Source organism: Dendrobates tinctorius, unplaced genomic scaffold, assembly GCF_039654945.1.
Source record: "Dendrobates tinctorius isolate UK_male_01 unplaced genomic scaffold, ASM3965494v1 ptg000044l, whole genome shotgun sequence".
Classification (NCBI taxonomy): Eukaryota; Metazoa; Chordata; class Amphibia; order Anura; family Dendrobatidae; genus Dendrobates; species Dendrobates tinctorius.
The window spans coordinates 15,512,236-15,533,029 of record NW_027361712.1 but is presented as its reverse complement, the minus strand read 5'-3'; the positions used below and the strand labels follow the sequence as shown (position 1 = coordinate 15,533,029).

Genomic DNA, 20,794 nt, shown 5'->3' with positions numbered 1-20,794 from the left:
ACTTAAAGTCTTCCTTCAACCTTGATAACTATGTTACTATGTTATGTATACAAGCTGTGAGCTGGAGGAAACAGTTGCTACATTTATGCCACTTTCTCTGCCATGCTAGCCAACACTTCTCTCAAGCCAAATATACATTTTATTAAAAAAAAAGTTGAGGGTGGTGTATAACAGAAAAAATTTGGAAATTATTGAAGCCAGAAATGAAAGAATCAGAGGGGCGTGGCTATGTAGCGCTGCAAAGTGGACGTGCTTCTAAGAGCTCCTGCCATCCTGAAAAATACTCGGTCAGCAGACCCTTACCGCTGCTGATATGTCTGTCCTCTGGCCCCTCGAGACTTGGGGACACTCCTGGACCCCCCGTGGGAGTGCGGGGCTGGATTTTTAAGAGCCCGCGGCTGTGAGGATCCGGACGGCCGGCGGGGGCCTGCATGGGGCGGTGGCCATATTGGAGGCGCGCGCTCAGCCTGTAAGAGACGCGGTACTGGGCTCCCCTGCTGCAGCGCTGGAAGAGCAGCAGGAAGGTGAGAGTACATTCTAACTGATCGAGGGGAGCAGGCGGTGTGTGCCCTGGAAAATCGGGCCCCGCGCTCCCCCCTCTGCTATATAGCCTGCCCTGCCAGCATCATCATTGCAGGGACCTGGATCCCTTTCTGGCCGGTGTCCCTGTGGGGTCCTGGGGGTTTCTCCCTGGGCTATAGTGGCCCTTATCTGCCGCCTGGATCTGGACACTGCCTCCCTGAGTAACGCTGCAGGTCTGCACTGCTCCTGAGACCCTGCAGCCACCATTTGACCAATATACCCGTCTGTAGCCTTGACTCAGTGGGCTCTGAGTGCACTGTTTCTGCTACCCAGTTGTGCCCTATCGTGCTGAAATGAGTCGTTCTAAGGGGTCTGGAACAGCAGCCGAAAGGCTGAAGGAATACGCCAGATTGGACCACGCTGAGGGCTCAAGACCCAATAAAAATAATCCCTCACAAGCTCAGCGTAAGAACCAGCCATCTGAGGGTGGGGAGGAGAATGAGCAGGAGGAATTCACCCTTAAGCAGGTGTCTGAGCAGCTCATGCAGGCCATCTCCTTAACCAGGACGTCTCTGTCTGGGAAGATAGAGGACGTATACACGGAGGTGGGACGTCTCCGACAAGACATGCAGGCCATGAAGCGTCGCATTACGGAGGTGGAGACGCGGGTATCCCAGGCAGAAGACACCATCACACCTATGGAAGCTAAACTAACGAAAGTGGCAGGCTCCATGAATGCGTGGAAGCAAAAAGCAGATGACCTGGAGAATAGAATGCGTCGGAACAACATCCGAATTATTGGCCTGCCGGAGCGATCGGAAGGACAACATCCGGAGCAGTTCCTAGAAGACTGGCTTAAAACTACTTTGGGCGATGAGTTCTCCTCAATCTTTGCGGTGGAGAGGGATCACAGGGTCTCCACCAGGCCTCTTCCTCCGGGAGCCCCACCTAGACCATTTCTAGCGCGCATCCTCAACTGCAGGGATAGAGACGTGGCTCTACGACTGGCGCGGCAAAAGAGTCCTATCAAGTTCAATAATGCCACGATCTCGATTTTCCCGGATTTCTCTGCGGAACTCCAGAAACAACGCGCGCAGTTTACGGAGGTCAAAAGGCATCTACGGGAGAGGAATATTGTATACTCGATGATTTACCCGGCCCGGCTCCGAGTGGTCCACGGAGGCTCTACTTTGTTTTTTACAGACCCGACGGAGGCGACGGAGTGGCTACGATCCCATGGAGGGTCTGCTGAAAAAGAATCCTAATGTATCTCTTGTTGGTATTTTCTCTTAATCGGCTGATTGGAGCTCTACTCGAGGACGTCCAGGTCACCAACAATACCAGACACTGAGATCAGTGATGGTATCCCCATGTTTGTTTTGTGATGGGAGTACAGGACTCTGCTCCTATGTTGTTTGTTGTTTTTTCACTTTGTTTTCTTTCCGTAGTGGTTTTTGGTATTTTTTAGGCTATAATCGCAGTTGGCAACAATTTCATACTCTAGGTGATGTCTCTAAACTTTGCCCGGGTAATCCTATGTACCATGTCCAGCGGAGTGAAATATGGGGTCGGAGTTAATATGTATGACATGGAATGTAAGAGGAATAAAAACTCGGGAAAAGATCAAGGTCTTTTTACAGGTCAAACATTATCACCCTCACGTTGTGGCCTTGGTGGAGACTCACCTGACTAGGGATACGGCACGGTGCGTGCAGAAACCCTGGGTACAATGGTCTGCCCATACATTTCATACCAGCTACTCGAGGGGGGTCTCGCTGTTGGTACATAAAGACGTCAGATGGGAAGCGAGGGAGACTCGGAGGGATCCTGAGGGTCGTTTTATTTTTGTCCACGCATTGATAAACACCAGGAAGTATGTGGTCTTATGTATTTATAACCCCCCTCCGGCTCGAATATCCCTCCTGCAGAAGGCAATGAGTTTTGCCCTTAACTACCCAGACGCAGATGTTATTTGTACGGGCGACTTTAATATGGTCATGAACAATCGCCTGGATAAATTGAGGCTGGATGATGAAGCGACTGGGGGGGTCCTCTCCAACGACCACAACCCCGTTGTCATCATTTATGGGGAGTGGTGGGTGGTTGGATTTGTGGAGGGTGAGTCACCCTGAGTTGAGAGAATACACTTGTCACTCATCCACTAAGCGCTCTCTATTGCGCATAGATTATATATTTGGTTCTGGCGGTCTGGCAATGTGGGTGGCTGATATAGAGCATGGAAGTAGGGGAATCTCAGACCATAGTCCGGTCATCCTTGAACTCAAATATGGGCAAGTAAACAGTGGAATAGCTTGGAAGTTAAATCCTTTCTGGTTAAAACTGATAGGGTCTCCCGACAGAACGATTGATTAGTTGAATTGCTTCATCGCATCCCACCCGGAACCCCAAGATATTAATCTATTCTGGCACACCCTTAAGGCATACCTGAGGGGCTGTTTGTCGTCCACGATCTCTTATATTAAGCGGGTAACCGCAGGGAAGGATGACGAGGTGGAGCAACGACTGAAAGACGCAGAGGCAACATATATATCCGACCAAACTAGCGGGAACAGGATTGAGTGGCTGGCGGCCCAAAGGTTATACACTCAACATGTGGATACTAAATCTAAACGCAAACTATTCTTCACCCGTCAATCCTATTTCGAATTGGGGAACCAGGCTGGCAAATTCCTGGCCTATCTGTTGCGCCAGCACAGCACCTCAAATACGATATTGCAGATTCGTAGGGCGGATGGTATACTGGTGTCTTCGACAGAGGATATTCTTGGCTGTTTTCAGGATTACTACAGGTCGCTATACAAATCTAAAAGTGACTTTGACGCTTTGGAGTGTTTAGACTGTCAGTTATATCATTCCCCACATTAGATTTGGAACAACGAGCCCTTATGGACGCTGAGTTCACTGCAGAGGAGATAGATTATAACAGACGTGGCCTCTGGGAAGGCACCTGGGCCTGATGGGTTCCCTAGTAAACTATATAGGAAGTATCGGGATATATTGACGACACTCTTGGTGAAGGTATTTCGGGGAATATGGGAAGGGAATTCTATGCCTGAATCCTTTTACGGGACTAATATCATAGTGCTTTGGAAGGAGGGGAAGGACCCTTTAGAATGTGGATCCTACCGTCCCATTTCACTAGTGAATGTGGACTATAAAATTTTTACCAAGATTCTAGCTACCAGGTTGAATTCCATTATATTGAATCTCATACATCCTGATCAAACGGGCTTTATGCCTGGTAAAAGTACTTCCATTAACATCAGAAGAGTCCAGTCAAAAGTCCAGTATAGCTCTCTGGTGCCAGATAATAAATGGGCATTGGCATCGTTAGATGCTGCCAAGGCTTTTGACTCCCTTGAATGGCCTTTCCTCTCCGCATGTTTGCAAAGATATGGTTTTGGTACTAAATTTATAACATGGATCAAAAAATTATATATGAAACCTAAGGCCCGTATTATAATAAATAATTCTATATCCGAGTCTTTCGCACTGCATAGAGGAACCCGTCAGTGTTGCCCTCTTTCCCCGGCTCTCTTCGCCTTTGCAATAGAGGCACTAGCAATACGTATAAGGTCCTTCCCTAATATCCGAGGTATAGATATAGCAGGTCGGGTGGATACCATAGGCCTATATGCTGATGACATGGTGATATTCTTGAGAGACGTGGAAGAAACTTTGCTGCAGGTGATATCCCTTATAGATAGATTTAGTGAATATTCAGGTTTACACATAAATTGGGAGAAGTCTGCCCTGTTACCCCTTTCCCATACCCCGATGCCCCAGTTGGATGCTCTCTCCTCGCTGCCTATTGTGTCTAGTTTTAAATATTTGGGCATCCATATTTCTAACAATAGTACGCTTGATCTACAACTTAATGTCCACCCGTTGTTAGAACTAGTTAAAGCTAAGTTTGCGTCTTGGAGTAGGCTCCCTTTTATCTGTGGCTGGACGCATTAATCTGATTAAAATGATATTACTCCCTAAATTTAGCTATTCGCTTCAGCACAGTGCGGTAGCGGTGCCCAAGTCCTTTTTTGTTAATCTTAATTCTCAAGTCACGTCCTTTATTTGGGGGAAAACTAGGCCCAAACTTAAATTGTCCACTTTACAAAGACCAAAGAGGGGAGGTGGGGCGGCGTTACCAGATTTTTTCCTATACTACTTAGCTGGGCAGGCTAAAGCTTTAAATAACTTTTTTTTTTTTTTTTTTTTTTAAACACCAAGCATAAATATGTGAGTGTTATAATTGGTTAAAAATAAAAAGAATAACATTCTATGGTTTAGTGAAGCATAAAGCAATTCACATACTAAATACCCATGGACAAAAAATAAAGAAACAAGTCCCTTAAGGCCTGTTTCACATTTCCATTTTTTGATGTCAGTCAAAATCCGCCAGTTTGTGCAAAAAATGGATCCGCTCCATTTTTGGCGGATCTGCTTTCCCCCCCCCATAGACTTGCATTAGTGGTGGATTTTGACTGATGGTCGTCCGTTGGATCCGTTTTTTGACGGATCCGTGAGAATTTTAGCGGTTCCTGGGCAGACCAGACGGACTCTGAAACTTTTTTTGCCTTGGCGGTCCGCTATTTTTAACAGCGCATGCCTGAAAGATTTGCTCCGGAAACCATTTTAACCCTGAAACTCCATTCTGGAAGCGGCGAAAACTAACTCTCTCTCTCTCCACTAGCTGATAATACAGATCCGTCAAAACACCGGATCCGGTGGCCTCCGTTTGTGCCACAACGGAGACGGATCCGTTTTTTCACATTCTGGCGGATTTACACTGACGTCAAAAAACGGAAATGTGAAACAGGCCTAAACTGCCAAACCAGTTAAAGCCTATAGGTGTTGTCCAGTCTTGAATACTGGCAGGTTGCTTGCAGTGACATTTTGCGGTTTAGACTTGTGGACACAGATTTCTGCCGACTCATGGCGGCAGCCATCCCTCAGTACTCGGTCCCCAACTGCCACTATTTCTCCCGATGTGGCGACCCCACCTTGTACCAGCACGTGTCCTTGCCAACACACTTACTGGGATTGACCACTTAATGACCGACACGTGGACAAGCACTTGTGACCCGGGATGCTACATTTTCCTGACTGCACACTGGGTGAACATTGTGGAGGCTGGGGCCCGAGTCCCACCCTGGCACATGTGCTGCTGAGGATTGCTGGCCCTATTATCAGGGTTTCCTCCACCTCCTACACCAGTTCCTGCACTGCCTCCATCTCAGATTTGTTATCTCAGAACCGGTTGTCCACATCAGCTGGAAGCTCTGCCTCAGAGAAGTGACAACTGGCTCTGCTGAAGCTAATTTGTCTAGAATACAAACCACACACTACTGCAGTTATTGAAAGGAATAACAGACCACCAGTCACATCTGTGGCCCTCACTGCTGCATTGCACCTACAACTAGGCATGATCATGTGTGATAATGGCCGTAACCTGGTGGCTGCTGTGAAGATTGGCAAGCTCACACACGTATCATCCATGTCCCACATGCTCAACTTGGTAGTTCAGCAGTTTCTGAAATCCTACCCAGATTTGCCAGAGGTTCTGGTCAAGGCACGCAGCGTCAACGCCCATGTCCGCTAGTCAGCCAAAGCTGTCGATGCTCTGGCAGTGCTGCTGCAGCAGCGCATGTAAGTGCCAGCTCACCAACTGGTGTGCGACATGACCACATACTGGAACCCCACACTACACAATCTAGCAAAGATTTGTGAGCAGCAGAGGACAGTTGTTGAATACCAGCTCCAACACGCCCGTCGGTATTCTGGTCAGCCTCCGCACATATCTGAAAAGTGGGCTTGAATGTCTGACATTTGTGCGGTTCTCCAAGACTTTCAGGACTCCACAAAGATGGTGAGCAGCGGTGATGCCGCAATCAGCACAATTATCCCACTTCTGCGTCTACTTAAATATGAAGCTTAGCATGCGGACCAGGTGGAGATGGAGGAAGACCTGAAGCAGGGAGATATTACCCAGCCTTATCTCATCTGCCCACCACAGATTGAGTAAAAGTGAGTAGGTGGAGGCTGAGGAGGAGGAACAGGAGCTGGTTGCTAGAACAGAGGTTAGTATTCACACAAGCTTCATCCCAACTCTCCTATGTGGATAGGTTGAGGAGGGGAATGAGAAGATGGCGACTAATCATCATGGTGGACACAGGGAAGCATTGGCTGTAGGTAGCCTGGCACATGCGGCTGATAGTATGTACCACTGCGTTTCCCGTGACCCTTGCGTTACATTAATCTTGGAGAAAAAAAAAAAAAAAAATGAATGTACTGGCTGTTCACTCTGCTAGACCCACACTACAAGGAAAACCTTGCATCTCTGCTTACTCAGGTGAAGAGGTCTACTAAAATGGTGCTATACCAGAAGGCCATGGTGGAAAGTATGTTGAAAAAATTCTCATCACACAATGCTAGCAGCATGGGGCAACCTTCCTTGCCCAACCAAGGAGGAGAGGCAAGGAATACACACACCAGGTACAGAGGCAGGGATACACTGTCAAAGGCCTGGGCCAATTTCATGACACCCTCCCATCGTCCAGGCATTTTAGACAAGGAGGGAAAAAATTTTAAAGATAGTTAAGCAATACCTATACGACCAAACCAGCATACTCCCCAATTCATCTGTGACCTTAAACAATTTGATCTCAAAGCTTGACACCTGGCATGAGCGGTCCCTCTATGCCTTGAAGGTGTTGTGCTGCCCTGTCGCTAGATTTTTGTCCGAGCCGGTTTTTAGTGCCGCTGTTGGGGTCATAACAGACAGGCGCTCTCGCCTGTCCACAGAAAATGCTGACAGGCTCACTGATAAACATGAACAAAGCCTGTATTGGCCCTGACTTTTCCACACCACCAAATGACAGCAGCACAAAGTGATTTTAATCTTCACTCTTTGAATGAGGCCCTTCAGTTGTTGCCTTCAAGGGTCTATGGATGACCCTCTTTATATTTTTTTCAGGCTTTCCACTATGTGCAGAGCCTTTATGAGTGTAGGAATACCACAACTACACTTTATTAATATTTGAATGAGGCACATGGTGCCTTCAAGGGTGTATGGATGACCCTACTTGTAATTTTTGGCTGGCTTTGCACTGTGTGCATAGCCTTTATGAGTCTCCGAGTACCACTACATGACGATTTGAACAGGATTTGTATGATGCCCTCCTTTATGTCCAATACAGGGTGTATCTGAGTCCCTCTTCCACCTAATTTTTGGCAGTTCTTGCTTCCTTCATAAATTACACAGAAATTTCCAATTTTTAAATAAAGATTTCTATTTTTGTTTACTTGCTAATTATGCAAATTGTCTCTTCAGAGAGGAAGAGGACTAGAACTCTAGAGCCACCTACTGGAAGTAGCAATCCTAAAAGTCAATGTCGACCCTTTAACAAGCCTTGTTACATGACTTAGGATAAAAGCCAAGCCAGAATCTCAATTTGCAGACACTGTGTTTCGGGTACTGCCCCTCGTCAGTGCAAAGTGTAAGATCTGGTTTGGCTGTGAGAGGCTTTTGACCGATATCCAAGAAGTATCATTTCTCCTTGCGGAGAATGACATGCTAAGCATGTTTTGTTTACTTAAAATATATTTTTTAATCCTTTTTAAATTTTGCCTTATATACAAGTCATTATCGAGGAAATTAACATTTTTTTTCCTGTAAACTAAAATTTCTCGTCGATTTTGAATGTTTTATTGTCAGCCCTTAAAGTGGAGTAAAAGTGTGTCACCATTGTTCTCAGCAGTGATCTGGGAGTCAAATGTTTCCAGGGGTCTTCCTCATGCTGTTCTCCTATTTCAACATTTTCACTGCTCTCCAGACCTCCTTGTAGGGTCTGCTAGAAAAAATGCTTGAACTTTCCATTATACTTTTTTATATTTATAAATATTTATAATAAAAGTTAAGTTTTAACTGGTTTGGCAAATTTAGTGATTATATTGGGTTTAGGACACATGAAAGCTATATTAATGTTTCTTAAACTTTATTTTGACATAGATTTCTACTAATGTCAAAGTCCAGGAATCACCATGTGCTGTAAGATAGGTCAATACTTTATGTAGGTCAGTGCATAAACCGTAGCATGCAACTTTATTCAACACCGATTGCAGAATAGGTTTATTAGTAAAATTAAACTTTCTACTGTTTGTACAAGTTATTTCTCCACATTCAACATAGAATGCCACTTGTAATGATTACAGAAGTCTCAGGCCATATTTAGTCCGTATCTTACATCAGTATTTGTAAGCTAAAATCAGGATTGGGTGAAAAATGATGTTTCTACTATAGTTTTTCTGTTGCACTCCTCCTGGTTTTGGTTTACAAATACTGATGTACGATACTGACCAAATACTGAATGTGATTTCAGAGTTATTCACACCCTTCATGACAAGCGAGTAGAGCCCCTATGCTTCTCATAAAGGGTTTGAATAATTCTGAGACAGCAGTAGTGATTAAATGTGACTGTGTTGAAACCACTTCTATTAGTTGCGTTGAGCTATTTAAATTGTTTTTGGTTCATTGGTTTATTGCAAACAGGAGAAAGTTTTGTAAATTTTGCTATGGCATTTGAATCATTTGATTCCAACTATAGTTCTACCATCTCATGTGGATCCCAAATCACTAGTAGGAGAGCATAGCACTAGGACCATAGTAACAGTCCCTGAATACCCCCGAGTTCACCACTGTAATGAGTGTACTCCCATTATTATTATTATGCATTTATATAGCACCATTTATTTCATGGCGCTTTACATGTGAAAAGGAGAAATATAGACAAGTATAGTAAACATGTGTAAGACAAGGGACACACAAGTACATAAGGAGAGGGGACCCTGCCCGCGAGGGCTCACAGTACAGGGATGGGTGAGGATACAGTAGGAGAGGGTAGAGCAGGTCATGCGGTGGTTCAGTAGACCGAGGATCATTGCTGGCTGTAGGCTTGTCAGAACAGGTGGGTCTTCAGGTTCTTCTTGAAGGCTTCCGTTGATGGTGAGATTCTGATGTGTTGCGGCAGGAAGTTCCAGAGTATGGGGGAAGCACGGGAGAAGTCTTGTATGCGGTTGTGGGAAGAAGAGATAAGGGGGGGGGGGGGGAGTAGAGAAGGAGATCTTGAGATGATCGAAGGTTGCATGCGGGTAGGTACCTAGAGACCATGTCACAGATGTATGGAGGAGACAGGTTGTGGATGGCTTTGTATGTCATGGTTAGGGTTTTGAATTGGAGCCTCTGGGCGATAGGAAGCCAGTGGAGGGCCTGGCATAAAGGGGAGGCTGGGGAATAGCGGGGAGACAGGTGGATTAGTCGGGCAGCAGAATGTAGGATGGACTGGAGCAGAGCCAGAGTGCTAGAGGGGAGGCCAGAGAGTAGGAGGTTGCAGTAGTCGAGGCGGGAGATGATAAGAGCATGCACTAGTGTTTTTGTGGTTTCATGGTTGAGGAATGAGCGAATCCGGGAAATATTTTTGAGTTTGAGGCAGCAGGAGGAGGCGAGGGCTTGGATATGTGGTTTGAAAGAGAGCGCAGAGTCGAGGATCACCCCAAGGTACCAAGCGTATGGGACTGGGGAAACAGAGCAGCCGTTGACATTGATGGATAGGTCTGGTGGAGGGGTAGAGTGAGATGGGGGAAAGATGATGAATTCTGTTTTGTCCATGTTCAGTTTGAGAAAGCGAGCAGAGAAGAAGGCTGAGATAGACAGACATTGTGGGATTTCAGTCAGTAAGGAGGCGAGGTCGGGTCCAGATAGGTAGATCTGCGTGTCATCTGCATAGAGGTGACACTTCAAACCATGGGATTCTATGAGCTGTCCCAAGCCGAAGGTATAGATGGAGAATAGTAGGGGTGCTAGGACAGAGCCTTGGGGAACACCAACAGACATAAAGAACACCGTTTTCATGCAAAATCTTAACACTACAAGAGGGATATGCATGAACTTCAATAACCATGTGGTGGTCACGGTCCATTTTACCTTGCCTATTATCTGCATTATATGAGTGACACGTGCCAGAAAGAAAATATAAGAAAAATAAATGGCAAACAATATTTCTGAAGTAAGGCTGGGTACAATACCTTGTCAGTGGGCTCAATATCAATTTCTATCTCTTTCCCGGTCAGCGTCTGGAATGACAAAAATATAAAAACATTATGCATATGGCCAGAAAGACATCAGAAAAAAACATGGATTTTTGTGAGTACTCACCGTAAAATCCTTTTCTCCGAGATGCTCATTGGGGGACACAGAGACTGTGGGTGTGTGCTTCTGCCGTCTGGAGGCTGACACTAAGTATACAAAAAAAGAGTTAGCTCCTCCTCCGCCGCATACACCCTCGCCCCCAGACCGGGCGTAACTCAGTTTAGTGCATAAGCAGTAGGAGAACGCGCCTTAAACTCAGGCAAGAAATTATACGTCTGAAAAAGGGACCACCCTGATCCTTACATAAGGATTTGTATAATTCAAAATAAACAGATGCCAACTGGCTAATAGGGTGGGTGCTGTGTCCCCCAATGAGCGTCTCGGAGAAAAGGATTTTACGGTGAGTACTCACAAAAATCCATGTTTCTCCTTCGTCTCATTGGGGGACACAGAGACTGTGGGACGTTCTAAAGCAGTCCCTGGGCGGGATCTTAGCTCACCCAATCCATGCTATTTTGCGCCCCTGATTAGAGGTGCGCAACTGCTGCCTGGAGAATCTTTCTTCCCAGGCTTGCATCCGAGGATGCCTGGGTATGTACGTTATAATGTTTGACAAACGTATGCAAACTGGACCAGGTAGCTGCTTTGCACACCTGTTCCGCTGAAGCCTGGTGTCGCAGTGCCCATGAGGCACCCACTGCTCGAGCCGAGTGTGCCTTGATCCCTGCCGGAACCGGCGTGCCACTGATTTGATATGATTCTTGGACTGTCAGACGAACCCATCTGGCCAAAGTCGCTCTGGACGCAGCGAGTCCCTTCCGCCGCCCTTCTGGAATCACGAATAGAGAGTCTGTCTGGCGGAATGGCGCTGTCCTTGTCACATACCTCCTAAGGGCTCTTACCAGATCCAGGGTGTGCAATGCCTTTTCTACCCTATGCACCGGTGCCGGGCAAAACGAGGGTAAGACAATGTCTTCGTTGATATGGAATGCAGAGACAACCTTCGGCAAGAAGGGGGGAGCTGGCCTTAAAACTACTTTATCCTTATAAAAAGTCAGGAACGGCGGTTTACAAGATAAAGCCGCCAGTTCCGAAACCCGCCTAATAGATGTTATCGCTACCAGAAAAACGACCTTCCTGGACAGGTAAGGTAAGGAGACTTCTTGTAACGGTTCGAAGGGAGGCTCCTGAAGGGCCCTGCGCACTAAGTTCAGGTCCCATGATTCCATCGGTGCCTTATAGGGGGGTACTAAATGTGCGACCCCTTGCATAAACGTCCTAACCTGCCAGACCGAAGCGACCTTTCGTTGGAAAAGCACCGACAGGGCCGAGACTTGCGTTCTGAGCGAACTCGGAGCCAATCCCGCGTCCAGCCCTGCCTGCAGAAAAGCCAGTACGTTGGGGATCGAAAAAAACAGAGGAGCCACTCCGCGATCCCTACACCAACGGAAAAACACTTCCCAAGTCCGATGATATACCTTCGCCGAGGAAGGCTTTCGGGCACTCACCATCGTGGCCACATCGCGCCTGAATCCTGCCTGTGTTAACAGCCAAGATTCAATGGCCACGCCGTCAAACACAGGGCCCCTAAGTTCGGATGGCAGATCGGCCCCTGGGACAGTAAGTCCGGCCGATCTGGGAGACGCCAGGGTACGTCCACCACTAGTTGAACCAGATCTGCATACCAGGCCCGCCGAGGCCAGTCTGGGGCCAGCAGAATTGCTGGAACCTTCTCTCTCCTTATCTTTCTGATGACTCTTGGAAGCAGAGGTAGCGGGGGGAACAAGTACGGGAGCCGAAACTGGCTCCACGGAAGCACCAGAGCGTCTGCTGCGATTGCCTGCGGGTCGAGGGATCGAGCGACGAACCTTTGAATCTTGGCGTTCTCTCTGGATGCCATAAGGTCCACCTCTGGTGTCCCCCACCGTTGGCAGATCTGTTGAAAAACCTCGGGGTGCAGGGACCACTCCCCTGCCGCGACCCCCTGTCGGCTGAGAAAATCCGCCGCCCAGTTTTCGATTCCCGGAATGTGCACCGCTGAAATTACCACGTGGTTTTTCTCGGCCCAACGCAGTACCAGCCCGACCTCGCGCATGGCTGCCTGGCTGCGCGTGCCCCCCTGATGGTTCACATACGCTACCGCTGTAGCATTGTCCGACTGAACGCGCACCGGCCGGTTTGTCAGCCAACGCTGAAAATGTTGCAGGGCCAATCGTATTGCCCGTATCTCCAGAATGTTGATCGGGAGAATTACCTCCCGAAAGGACCACCGCCCCTGGGCTGTGTGACTCTGGAAAACTGCTCCCCAACCCTGCAGGCTTGCATCGGTCGTCACCACCAACCACTGTTCCGGGGGAAAGGGTTTCCCCTGAACCAGAGACGAGTCGCGAGTCCACCACTGGAGTGACCGTCGGACCGGTGGAGACAAACTGCACCGATGATTGAGGGAAAGCAGCCTTCGGTCCCATGCTGACAAGAGCGCATGTTGAAGCGGACGGAGATGGAACTGGGCAAACGGGATTGCCTCCATCGCCGCCACCATTCTGCCCAACACACTCATGCCGTACCGGATGGATCTGGAGCCCGGCTGAAGAAGGTTCCGTACCCCCTGTTTGATCCTTTGCGCCTTGTCCTGAGGGAGGATCACCAGCCCCTGGGAGGTGTCGAAAACCATGCCTAGAAATACGATTCTCTGAGCCGGAACCAAGGACGACTTGTTCCGATTGATCAGCCAACCTAGGCGGGCCAGGGTATCCAGAGTGATACCGACATTCTCCTGGCACGCCTGAAACGACGGCCCCTTTACCAAAAGGTCGTCCAGGTAGGGTAGTACCGTTATGCCCCGAGCATGCAGGATGGCCATAACCACCGCCATTATCTTTGTAAAGACTCTGGGGGCAGTGGCCAGACCGAAGGGCAGAGCAACAAATTGGAAATGTCGCCCTCCGATCGCAAAACGCAGGAACCTCTGGTGTGGAGGAAAAATCGGGATGTGTAGATATGCATCCTGCACATCGATCGAGGCCAGGAATTCCCCTGGATCCATGGCTGAAATGACCGAACGGAGGGATTCCATCCGGAATCGCCTGACCCTGATAAACTTGTTCAGGATCTTTAAATCCAGTACTGGCCTTACTGTCCCGTCCTTTTTGGGGACTGAAAACAGGTTGGAGTAAAAACCTTGCGTCTCTTCGCTTTTCGGCACTGGGACAATGACCCCGTTGCGCTGTAGCGTCATTATAGTCTGCAACAGACCTTCCGCCTGCGATTCTGTTCCGGAGAGCCGGGAACGGAAGAAACGCCGTGGCGGGAGTCCGACAAACTATCTTGTACCCGGACGATATCAGTTCTGCCACCCAAGCGTCGCGTGCCACTGCGACCCAAACGTGGCTGAACCTTAGTAGGCATCCGCCCACTCTGTCGTCCGTAGGTACGAAGTGCCTCGAGTCATTTTGCTGGAGGCTTTTGTGATCTGGCCCCCCTCGCTCTGGGCAAACGGCCTCGGCCTCTACCCAGCGGATTGGCCCTGTAAGAAACTTGCCTTTCTCTAATCTGACCATCATTTGCGGAGGTGGATGCCCTGGCCGAAGTCCACCTCCAGGAGCTACGAAAGGGCCGAAAACGCCTCTGCGTCTGCCTGAATGCCGGCCAACTCTTCTGCTGCGGTAGAAAACTACTCTTCCCCCCTGTGGCTTCTGAGATAAGCTTATCAAGCTTTTCACCGAACAACCGATTGCCTTGAAAAGGCAATGAGGTCAAGGATTTTTTAGAGATAGAATCCGCTTTCCATAATCTCAGCCATAATGCTCGCCTTACGGCGATCGCATTTGCTGCTGCCACAGCAGAACACTCGGCCGCATCCAGAGCGGCGCCGACGAGATAATCACTCGCTCCTGATATCTGATTTGTCACCTCCAAGATTTCCGCGGGCAGATCCCTGTCTTGGAGGGCCCTATGCAGAGTGTCTGCCCATGAAACCATGGCCTTAGCCACCCAGGTAGCCGCAAAGGAGGGGGCCAGAGCCGACCCTACTGCCTCATACACTGAGCGGGCAAGCCCCTCTATGAGGCGATCAGTTGGGTCCTTAATAGAAGAACCGCTGGGTATCGACAATAGCGATCTTGATGCTAAACGTGACACCAGTGGGTCCACTACTGGCGACTCCACCCACCCTTATGGAGTTCAGGAGGAAACGGATACTTTGCTTGCAGCGCCTTTTGCATTGCAAAGCGCTTATCCGGGTGTTCCCTATGTTTCTGGACTAGCTCCTCGAACTCCGGATGTGTGGCAAACCTTCTATGCGGACGCCTGGTTTTCTTGAAGGAGACCTTGTGACCTGAGGCCGTGGACACATCATCCTCGATCTCTAAAGTCTGGTTGACCGCCTCAATGAGGCTGTCCACCGAGTCCTGGTATCCCAGGCTTTCTGGATTCCAGGCTTCCTCCTCCTCCTCCTCGCCCTCGTCCTGATCGCTTTCTGAGCTTGGCGACAGGGAACGAGATGCCCTAAAAATCGCCGCCGACTCCCCAGAGGGCCCGGCCGACGGAGAACGAGCTCTCTTACCATGAGCTTGTCTGGTGCTGGAGCGGCCCCTAACGGACGAAGGGTCCTGAGACGTGGACGAGCTGTCTCCCGCTGGCAGACCACCATCCTTGACCCTGCCCGGGCCCCGAAGGGACTCAATTGCCTTCGTAAGGGACATCATAGAATGCGATAAAGACACTGCCCATTCTGGGGGGTCCTGACCCCTGGGCTCTGCAACAATGGGGGGCTCCTGGGCTCGCTCCGACTCACAGGCTTCGCAAAATTTACCCGGCTGCGCCTTAGGCAGCCTGACCCCACAGGAAACGCAAACAGCGTATAGGAAAGAGTGAGCTTTCCCTTTGCCAGACATATTGCAGGGTAGGGTAGGAGGAGGAGGGTAACCCCTTCCTTGACAACCAGTGCGGCACTCGAAACGGGGTTGCACTCACCCACCGGTAACGTCCCACCTCTTCCACGGGGTGCTCTGGACGCAGCGAAAACCCTGAGACGTGGACGAGCTGCTTCACGTGCCGTTACTCGCCGGGGGCACTGCGGTGCACTTTGGAGAGAGGCGGCGGGGCTTCCGACCGCACTCCGGCGAGGAAATGCGAGGAGGGGGAGGGGGGCGGGAGCCTCCGGTCACTGTGCGCGCCCGCCGCGCTCCCCGGGCCGCCGGAAGTCAGTGGGCGGGGCTTCCGGCCCCCACCGGAAGCGGCGGGCGGGCCTCGCGCGGAACTTGAGGTCCTCCTCATACAGCGGGGACCGCGGCCGCCGGCGGCGCTTCAGCCGTACTCCGGCGGGGACCTGCGAGGAGGGGGAGGAGGGCGCGCGCTCCCCGGTCACTGCGCGCCCGCCGCGCCCCCCGGGCTGCCGGAAGTCAGTGGGCGGGGCTTCCGGCTACCACCGGAAGGGGCGGGCAGGCCTTGCGGATCTCCCCATACCGCGGCCGCCGGCGGGACTTCTGGCCGCACTCCGCATGTGGCACTACTCGCACCGGGTTCCACCGGGGAGAGAGTCGGGCCCCGTGAGAAAAAGTAACCCCGTCGGGCGGGGGAACAGACAGCCCCGCGGCGCATTCTGGAGGGTCCCGTTCCGGGGGGTGACCCTACAAACAAAGGTGAGCCTGGCCGCCGGGGGGCTCTCTTGGGGTGCTCTCAACCCCATCCCTGGGCGGGGAGGGGGAGGCTACTGGGGGTGGATGCTTCGATCCCCTGGCTCACCTGCGCCTCCAACTGCACCCCTGGTGTCACTACCTAGGGGTGGAAGGGGCCAACCTGAAATCCCGCTTTGCAGGAGAGGAACAAAACGTGGAGTCCGTTGGGGATCGCCCATCGCTCACACGTGCTCGCCCGTTGTAGTTCATGGGGAAATCGAATCCTCTCATCAGGATGCGTTGCCCCTCTTTACAAAATAAAAAAGAAAAATGGTTGTCTGGGGAAAAGTCCCAGATGTGTCCCTCGGTGCGGGAGAGAAAACACGTGGAGGACTACTCACACGTGGTCGCCCGTTGATGATTTGGGGAGATCGGACCCTCTCTATAGGATCCGTCGCCCCTGTCTTATCTTCAAAGAAAGGGAAAAAAAAAACAAACAAAAAAAAAAACTTGTCTGGAGCTCCAGACTGCGTGTGCCTCCATCAGACACTAAGCAAAAACTGAGTTACGCCCGGTCTGGGGGCGAGGGTGTATGCGGCGGAGGAGGAGCTAACTTTTTTTGTATACTTAGTGTCAGCCTCCAGACGGCAGAAGCACACACCCACAGTCTCTGTGTCCCCCAATGAGACGAAGGAGAAAATAGAAGGGTCAACAATAAGCAGTCACAGCAATACCAGGAGAGTTCATACGGACAAATGTCAGTTCTGATGAAAATCTGTTCAACCAGTACGAAATTGGAGAAATCCTGATCCTAGTCTGTTTTCTGGCAGTGAATGGAGTTCAGGGCCGCCATCAGGGCATTACTGCACTTACTGCTGTATGGGGTCCAGTGAGCAGCAGTACAGAAGTGGGCCCGCAGGTTCGGGGCCCCGCTCTTGTGCTTCTACTCATCGGGCCCCAAGTGCTGTGCGCTGAGGGCCTGCAGCACACACATCAGGCCACAGGGCCGATGAGTGCGCTGGAGTTTTCTTGGAGCTGTGCACGGTCGTCTAACATTGATAGCTACGCAGCTCCCGCTCTCCCCATGTTGTCTGTACTTCCGGTCAGGTGACGGCACGTACGCGATGACATGTACCGGACGCTGGAGGCAGAGCTGCGCTGCTGGGGAGCGACTGTGAGGTATATATGTAAAACGTTTTTGTTTTCTTTATAAAATTAATTCAATGGGTGAAGGGGTGATGGTAACAGCAAATTATGAAGTGGGGATTAAGGGGGGGCTGCACATGATGAAGTGGGGGATTAAGGGGGGGCTGCACATGATGAAGTGGGGGATTAAGGGGGGCTGCACATGATGAAGTGGGGGATTAAGGGGGGGCTGCACATGATGAAGTGGGGGATTAAGGGGGGCTGCACATGATGAAGTGGGGGATTAAGGGGGGGCTGCACATGATGAAGTGGGTGGTAAGGGGGGCTACACATGATGAAGTGAGTGGTAAGGGGGGGCTGCACATGATGAAGTGAGTGGTAAGGGGGGCTGCACATGATGAAGTGGGTGGTAAGGAGGGCTGCACATGATGAAGTGGGGGGACAAGAGGGACTGCACATGATGAAGTGGGGGAGAAGAGGACTGCACTGATGAAGTGGGGGGAGAAGAGGACTGCACTGATGAAGTGGGGGGAGAAGAGGACCGCACTGATGAAGTGGGGGGAGAAGAGGACTGCACATGATGAAGTGGTGGGGAAGAGGACTGCACATGATGAAGTGGTGGGGAAGAGGACTGCACATGATGAAGTGGTGGGGAAGAGGACTGCACATGATGAAGTGGTGGGGAAGAGGACTGCACATGATGAAGTGGTGGGGAAGAGGACTGCACATGATGAAGTAGTGGGGAAGAGGACTGCACATGATGAAGTGGTGGGGAAGAGGACTGCACATGATGAAGTGGTGGGGAAGAGGACTGCACATGATGAAGTGGTGGGGAAGAGGACTGCACATGATGACGTGTGTGTGTGTGGGGGGGGAGGACTGCACGTGATGAAGTGGGGGGGTAGAGGACTGCACATGATGAAGTGAAGGGGTGATAGGGGACTGCAATTGATTAAGGGGGACTTCAAATTAAAGTGGGGGGAACGCAAATGATGAATTCAGTGTGAGGGACGAGGGACAGCAATTTAACCCCTTTACCCCAAAGGGTGGCTTGCATGTTAATGACCAGTCCAATTTTTACAATTCTGACCACTGACCCCTTATGAGGTAATAACTCTGGTACGCTTGCATGGATCCCAGTGATTCTGACAATGTTTTTCAGTGACATATTGTACTTCATGATAGTGATAAAATTTCTTTGATATCACTTGTGTTTATTTGTGGAAAAAAAAGAAATTTGGTGAAAATTTCACAAATTTTCCAACTTTGAATTTTCATACATTTTCAGAGATGTGTCACAAAAAATACTTAGAATAAGTAACATTTCCCACATGTTTACTTTACAATCAACACAATTTTGCAACCAACTTTTTTTTTGTTAGGACGTTATAAGGGTTTTTACAATACCATTTCTTTTTAGGGACCACATCACATTTGAAGTCAATTTGAGGGGTCTATAGGATAGAAAACACCCAAAAGTGACACCATTCTAAAAACTGCACCCCTGAAGGTGCGCAAAGCCACATTAAAGAAGTTTATTAACCCTTCAGGTGTTTCACAGGAATTTTTGGAATGTTTTAAAAAAATGAATATTTAACTTTTTTTTCACAAAAAATGTAGTTCATATTCAATTTTTTTTATTTTACCAAGGGTACATGGAGAAATTGGACCACAAAAGTTGTTGTACAATTTGTCCTTAGTACGCCGATACCCCATATATGCAGGTAAACCACTATGTCGGCGCCTGGCAAAGCTCGGAAGGGAAGGAGCGCCGTTTAACTTTTCAATGCAAAATTGGCTGGAATTGAGATCGGACGCCATGTCACGTTTGGAAAGGCCCTGATGTGTCTAAACAGTGGAAACCCTCCACAAGCGACACCATTTTGGAAAGCAGACCCCTAAGGAACTTATCTAGATGTGTTGTGAGCACTCTGAAAGCCCAAAGTGCTTCACAGAATTTTATAACGTAGAGCCATAAAAATAAAAAGTGATTTTTTTTTTTCACAAATATGATCTTTCGCCCAAAATTTTTTATTTTCACAAGTGAAACAGGAGTAATTGGACCCCAAAAGTTGTCGTCCAATTTGTCCCGAGTACGTCGACACCACATATATGCAGCTCGGAAGGGAAGGAGCACCTTGTTTGACTTTTCAGTGCAAAATTGGCTGGAATTGAGATCGGACGCCATGTCGAGTTTGGAGAGCCCCTGATGTGCCTAAACAGTGGAAACCCCCAATTCTAACTCCAACGCTAACCCCAACACAACCTTAACCCTAATCCCAACCATAACCGTAATCCAAACCCTAACCCCCAACCCTAACTTTAGCCCAACTCTAACCCTAATGGGATAATGGAAATAAATACATTTTTTTATTATTTTTCCCTAACCAAGGGGGTGATAACGGGGGGTTTGATTTACTATTTTATTAACTTTGGTCAATGTGGTCTATCACAGTGATGAAAATGAACCAATAGGCCTGCGCAAACAGAAGCCGGCAGACCAGGGGACCTGCAGGGACAACGTAGGAACCAGGAGGGGGGGGGGGTGATCAGGGAACCCTATTTCTCTCTCCTCTGATGTGCAATCACATCAGAGGAGAAATTAAATGGAAAATCTGACTATATTTTGCGGTCAACGTTATACCGTTAATAACAGCAATCGCAACACCAGGGTCGGTAAAAATCGACCTGAATCATGTTCTCTGGGGTCTCGCCTACCCCCAGCCGAGACCCCGGAGAAATTCTGACGCTGGGGGGAGCTATAACCTTAAACCTGAGCGTCGTTAAAAAGTGGCGCTGTGGTTTAAGTACCCTTAACTGCTGCCTTTAAAAGGCGTATCGGCGGTCGTTAAGGGGTTAAACGTAACTCATCATCTGCTCGCGCTGATCGGCGGGGAACAGCAATCTCCCTGGCAGAGCAGGGGAGAATGATGAGAGCCAAGCTCAGCACTCGGCGCAGGGGAACAGCGCTTACTGCAACGCTTGTTCCCTGGTGCCCGTCCGTGAGGTACTGATGCGGCACAAACATGCCACATGTGTGCTACAAGTATTACACACACGGACACTGACATCTCCGGTACCAGAAATATCAGGACGTGTGAAAGAGGCCTTAAAGCGGGTTTTTGTTTGGCAGCTGTCTAGAGACGCTTTTTATTGCAAAAAAATAGTTTTTGCATCACCACATTTTGAGTGCTATAATTTTTCCATATTTTGGCCCAGAGTCATGTGAGGTCTTGTTTCTTGCGGGACGAGCTGATGTTTTTATTGGTACCATTTTCGGGCACGTGACATTTTTTGATCACTTTCTATTCCGATTTTTGGGAGACAGAATGAGCAAAAACCA

General features: G+C 49.3%; 1 protein-coding gene across 1 annotated transcript in view; it reads right to left on the bottom strand.

The window, feature by feature from the left end:
* The window catches only part of NEDD8 (NEDD8 ubiquitin like modifier), a 44,875-nt gene that overhangs the window by 11,597 nt on the left and 12,484 nt on the right, over positions 1–20,794 (bottom strand). The window contains exon 2 of the mRNA XM_073575355.1: positions 10,624–10,671. Within this exon, the coding sequence (XP_073431456.1) occupies positions 10,624–10,671 (48 nt within the window). The remainder of the gene's footprint in view (positions 1–10,623; positions 10,672–20,794) is intronic.